Source organism: Monoraphidium neglectum (genome assembly GCF_000611645.1).
Source record: "Monoraphidium neglectum strain SAG 48.87 unplaced genomic scaffold scaffold03784, whole genome shotgun sequence".
In the NCBI taxonomy this organism is placed as follows: Eukaryota; Viridiplantae; Chlorophyta; class Chlorophyceae; order Sphaeropleales; family Selenastraceae; genus Monoraphidium; species Monoraphidium neglectum.
Window position 1 is genome coordinate 1 of NW_014009845.1, and position 5,588 is coordinate 5,588.

The following is a 5,588-nucleotide window of genomic DNA, read 5'->3' on the forward strand; positions in this document are numbered from 1 at the left end:
GCCCAAGCGAGTGTATTGTGGTCGCTGCCCAGCAGAGGCATCGGGAGGGCAGGTTGCCGTCGTTTGGCGGCCCCGGCATGGCAGTGATGCCCAGGCAGAACGCCGCATCACCCTGCAGGCCAGAGCGCCTCCCACCTGAAATCTTCACCCCCTCAAATGCGTGATATACCTCCGCCATGGCGGCTGATCCTGCACACACGCACATACACACACATGCGCACACACACATGCACACATACACACTACGGCCAAGCCCGGACCCGACAAAAAACCTCAGTCTCCCAAATACCCCCGCCTTGCCCGCCGCGCTCAGGCTGCGCCTAAAGACCGTCGGCGCGCTGCTGCAGCTGTCGCAGCCCTCCACGCGAGAGCTGGTCGCGCGCGAGCCCGGGCTGCTGGCTTTTAGGCCTGCAGAGCTGCGGGGGCGGATGGACTTCCTTATGGAGCGATTAAAGGTGGGGGCGACTCATCGCGGGGGGCGGGGGCGACTCCCCTGGGGGTTTGCTGGGCGGGTGGTGTTTGCTGGGTCACGCTTGAGGCTGGCTTGGCCAAAGCGCTGCGCGGTTTGTTCCGTCAATGGTGGGCCGCCATTGAAATGGCACTCGCACACAATCCGTACGCGCCTGCTTCCCACGTGTCACGTGCGGCTGGAGCGGCTCCCCCGCTGCCGCTTTGTGAACCGCCTCATCCTCGCCGTCGCCCCTTTTTGCCGCAGCTCTCGCCCCAGCGGGCCCATGCGATTGTGGCGCGGCAGCCCAACCTCCTCACCCTCCTGCCAAAGCCGCTGGTCGAGCGCCGCCTCGCGTCCCTTGGACGCGCCCTGAGCCTGCCGTCCGCCGACGCGGCCGCCGCGGCCGCCGCGCGCGCGCCCGCCGTGCTGCTGGAGCCGCCAGATCTGATTGAGGCCCAGATCGCCAACCTCGGGCGCATCGTCGGCGTCCCGGCGCCCGAGGCGGCCGCGATGGCGGCGCAGCAGCCGTCGCTGCTGCTGCTGCCGCCGCAGGTCATGCGTGCGCGGCTCGAGGCGCTGGCGGCGGCGCTCAAGGTGCATGCCGCTGTGCACGTCGATGTGAAGGAGTGGTTGTGCGTGGGATTCCCCGTGTGCTGTGATGCCATGTGGTGCATCACCCACAACAAACCCAAGGTCCTGCACCCTACGGGAAGTGTGTGCGTCGTGCTCTTGATTTCACATAGGCGCACTCTTGAGCTCCCCGTGCTCCTGAATGCGCGTCCCTGAAGTGTGTTTGCAGCGACGATTCGCAACACAAACCATATCCTCAAGCTGTGGGCACCCGCAAACATATTCCCTTGAAACCGTTCCCGCCCTGCACCCCCTAGCCTCCTGTTCCATATGCTCAAGCTGCAACGTCGCCCACCCCTGCCAAGTGCCGACCCCAACAAGTCTTGTGTTCGTGCGTGCAACCCTCATTGGGGCACACAAATGCATCCAACATTGACAATCTACTCATCATAACACAATCCACCCCCCATCTCCACCCCCAGGCTGATGTAGAAGACGCCCGCCTGGCTGTTGTGAAGCGGCCCGCGTTGCTCAGCGCCCCGCCCTCGGTGCTGCGCAAGGCGGCCGAGGAGGCGGGCGTGCCGTGAGCCGCGCGCGCCGGCCCTGTTGGCCCGGCAGGGCGGGGCTCGTCGTTGCGCAGTTGCGGGGCTGTGGCCTTAGTTCTGATGGGTCACAATCGCGTCGTCTCCAAAGGCGGGGCAGCCTCATGTAACAATGACTCCGTGGACAGAACACGTTGCGCAGGCTTGGAGGGTCCTGTGCATGCGTGTTTGCCTTCCAGGGGCTAGGCCAAAGCACACCTGCGAGGTCGCCCTTCGGCCATGTGATGCGTTAGTGTGGTCCCTTTCTCTCTTTCAGAAAAAAGAGATTGCGTGTGGCTCAGAGCCAAGAAGTCTACGCTGCGCGCAACACTGCAGCGGATGATATCATCTTTTACTGTGGGGCGGCCGTGTTGGGCAGCTGTTTGAGTGTGGCTGTTGATTTCAGCAGCTCCACACAACTGTCATGGAAGAAGGCAGATGCTGGCTGCGTGCTGGGCAGCAAAAATCGGGCCTGGCTGCGCTGGTCAGCGGTCTTGACCAGGACAGGCAAAGGGGTGCGTGTATTCTTTGTTAAAGCTGCCTGGTTGCGCTGAGGAGTTCTCACCTCCAAAGTTCAAACACCCAGCTCTTTGTCACAAGCCTTCAGTAATTGTGCCGTATTTCTGCACTCCTCTCTGTTCTCCCACAACACGTCCCACACCCACCATGCACGTGGTTTGTACAGTAGAAGTATACCTCAACTACCTTGGAGTCGTAGTCGGCCGTCACCGTCTCACCGGGGATCAAAGGAACAAGTGTCCGGCAAGCAGCGGAGTGCACAAAACGAGTGGAGTATCCCTGCCCGTACCCGTTCCACTGGGACTCATATCACAAAACAGCCCTGATTCCATTCTATTTATAATTCATAGTGCCACTTCGCACATCGTGGCGCATTGGCACCAGGTGACTCTCATCAGTTGGCACAGTCTTCCTAGCAGTTCGCAGTTGAATTGTGAGTTGGAGGCCCTGGAGCCCAGAGTACGGTACCCCCATGCGGCAAATATGCGCTAGTGTATCATCTGTTTTATTTAAGCACCACCATGCAGGCAGCTATGCAGCAACGCGTGATGGCAGGCAGGGCCCGGGCCTGCGCTATATACGGCATACAAAAGCCAGATATCACACGCAATCCACTTCTGGTGGCCCTAAAATCCCCTTCGGGGGCCCTGCCGCAGGTGAGGGCGTGGCTCAGTGATCTGTACTGTAGCTCAACCAAGCATGCACATATCCAACGCCACCACATGCAATCCAATATATATTATTGCAGGCATGCTTGTATGAGCGGCAGCAGCATCAGTGCAGCGGTAGCGTGCGCGGCAGCATCATCGCTGCTGCTGCTTCAGATGCGGCCGCTGCACAGCCTGGCGACTCGCCGGCACCCTTCAACCTGAAGGTGCCAACCTACATCCTTCTCTGGTGAGAATCCACATCGTCCTCATACCAGGTTGGACAGCACACAAGCAGCTGCACATTCCGTATCGTGCCATGTGATATTGTATCAATCAAGATACTTTGCAAGGCCAGGAGTCAGGGTGGTTGGTGGTAACTCGGCTACTGGCGCCGGGATGGCACGGACACCGCATGCGCCTCGATATCCACTGCCTACAGCCAACGCACGGATGGCGACCCTTAGCGGCAGCCCCGTGGCTGCTAGCAGCGCTGCAGGAATCCCGCAGTCCCTGGCACCGCCGCCCGCAGGCCCATGCGTCGTCCCTCTGTCATCCCCCGCCCTTCCGCCCCTCCCAAACTTTTGTCAAGGTATGCCTTCAACATTATATTCAACATCCTGAACAAGAGCACCCTGAACGCGTTCCCCTGCCCCTGGCTCATCTCGACGCTGCAGCTGGGTGAGAGGGCCGGGTGCAGGGTGGCGAGGTGTGGCCGGCCCTGCGACCCAGCGCATGGACGAGGGCAGCGCTCTCCGCCATTGCAGCAGCTGCACAACTTCCGGAACTGGCTCGACACCTGTCTCGTCGGGTTGGGCTTGCAGCTGCTGTCCCATGGCACCGCTGTTTGCACCACAACGTGCCGCCGACCTTGCGTGCTCTGCAGCGGCCAGCGGGCTGTTCATGGTGGGCCTCTGGGTGACAAAGCTGCAGCCAGCGCCCCAGGTGTCCAGGTGAAGCCCTGGGACCCGCGGGGTAGTCCCTCGCTCTTGATTGCAACGGCATCAGGCGCAGCGGCGCCCCTCCCCTCACCTGCCATATCCATCCTGGCCTGTATCTCCTCGCTCCCATCTGTCTGCTGCCAGCCTGCCTCGCCAAAGGCTTGGATCGGCTGGCCCCCTCTCTCTTCTCTTTGTTGACATGACATACCACCCCACCCCATCTGATTTCCAGGGAGTTCCTGATCGCGATGCTGCCAGTGGGCCTGTTCCACACGGTCGGCCACGTGTCAGCCTGCGTCAGCTTCTCCCAGGTGCCCGGCTGGGCGCGCGGTGGGCCGACGCATGCCTCGCTTGCTGCTGACGCTCCAAGGGGGCGAAACTGCTCAACAGGGCTCGCCAACGCGCCTGCCGTGTCAGCTCGTGCGGGGGCGACCGGACGCGGTCGGTGGGGGAGCAGAAGCGCACACGCCCCTTCCTCTGCTCAGAGACATCCCCTCCCCCTTTGCGGCGCGCACCACCCCGGCGCCGTGCCGCCCAGGTGGCCGTGAGCTTTGCGCACATCGTGAAGTCTGCGGAGCCGGTGTTCAGCGTCATCCTCTCCTGGCCGCTGCTGGGCATTGTGTACCCCTGGTGGGCTCACACCCCGCCTGGCACGGTGGCGCTGCGCGGGGGCCTGCCACAGCCAGGGCGTTCAGGCGTTTGGGCCGTACGGGCGGGCGGCAGCAATCGCTCACGGTCGCGCCGCTGATCGCCGTATGTGCCTCGGGCGTGCGGCGCGCGGTCTTGCATCCAATGCCGGTCCCTCAACCCACGACATCCCCCACTGCCCCCGCCACCGCCGCCGCCGCCGCCGCACATCCTGCACCCAGGTACGTCTGGGGCAGCCTGCTGCCGATCGTGGCGGGCTGCAGCCTGAGCGCGATGAAGGAGGTGTCTTTCAGCTGGGGCGGCTTCAACAATGCGATGATATCAAACGTGGGGATGGTGCTGCGCAACATCTACTCGAAGAAGAGCCTCAACGATTACAAGGTGGGTGTGGGGACTGTGAGGCTGCCCTGATTGAAAGGGCTTTGATCAGCAGCTGGGGGTTGTGCGTGCGCCCTTGATAACGCGGTGCCGCGTTGCGGCGATGGTTGTGCATGTGCTGGCAATTGCGGGTTGCGGGGGACCCAGTTTGGGCAAAGAGCCGCCAAACGCGGGCCTTCTGAGCGACGCATGCAGCGGCGGCGCCAACCCCAAACTCGGCCAGCCGCTCCGCATTGCTTGGGCCTCGCCCCGTACAAGCCACTGCTGCTTCCATTCCAACCCGTTTTCATCTTGCATCCTCGATCACCCATGTGGTACCATTGACCGTCACGACCTCCATCCACCAACCCCCCTCCTGCAGCACTTCGACGGCATCAACCTGTTCGGCCTCATCTCCATCGTGTCGCTGCTCTACTGCGCCCCCGCCGCGGTGGTTGCGGAGGGCCACGTGTGGGCGGGCGCGTGGGACGCGGCGGTCGCCAAGCTGGGGCGCGGCGCGCTGATCCAGCTGCTGGCTGTCGGGGGCGTCTTCTACCACCTCTACAACATGGTGAGATGTCCTTTGCTTTTCTGAGTTCAAAGCTGGAGAAGGACAAATGAGGAGGGGCTGTCGCAGTATGCACATCCCGAGGTTGCGCTGGCCACTCGCGCTCGCGCGCATTCTGGAGAATGGGCGTGGTTGCGAGAGCAGCGTTTCCGGGCGTCATCTCAATGTGAAAGTTGCCATCCATGCAAGCTCGCTGGCGTGCGCGTGCTTGTGTGCGTGCGTGCGCGTGTGTGTGTGCGTGCGTGTGTGTGTGTGTGTGTGTGTGTTGTGTTTGTGTCACCCTTGCCTGCACCTGATCTATCAACC

The 5,588-nt window shown here is 62.4% G+C and overlaps 2 protein-coding genes across 2 annotated transcripts; both read left to right on the forward strand.

The window, feature by feature from the left end:
* Window positions 1-428: 428 nt before the first annotated feature.
* MNEG_13372 (hypothetical protein) lies at window positions 429-1,608 on the forward strand (the record flags this gene model as incomplete). Its single annotated transcript, XM_014038155.1, has 3 exons — window positions 429-455; window positions 716-1,045; window positions 1,504-1,608. The coding sequence occupies 3 exons, from the start codon at window positions 429-431 to the stop codon at window positions 1,606-1,608; spliced, it is 462 nt and encodes a 153-aa protein (XP_013893609.1).
* A 418-nt stretch (window positions 1,609-2,026) lies between these two features.
* On the forward strand, window positions 2,027-5,309 carry MNEG_13373 (Glucose-6-phosphate/phosphate translocator 1, chloroplast precursor, putative; the record flags this gene model as incomplete). The annotated part of the gene is made up of 8 exons (XM_014038156.1): window positions 2,027-2,117; window positions 2,946-3,018; window positions 3,361-3,449; window positions 3,655-3,721; window positions 3,942-4,020; window positions 4,248-4,339; window positions 4,579-4,738; window positions 5,097-5,309. 8 exons carry the CDS (start codon window positions 2,027-2,029, stop codon window positions 5,307-5,309), a joined length of 864 nt encoding a protein of 287 aa, XP_013893610.1.
* Between the last annotated feature and the right edge of the window lie 279 nt (window positions 5,310-5,588).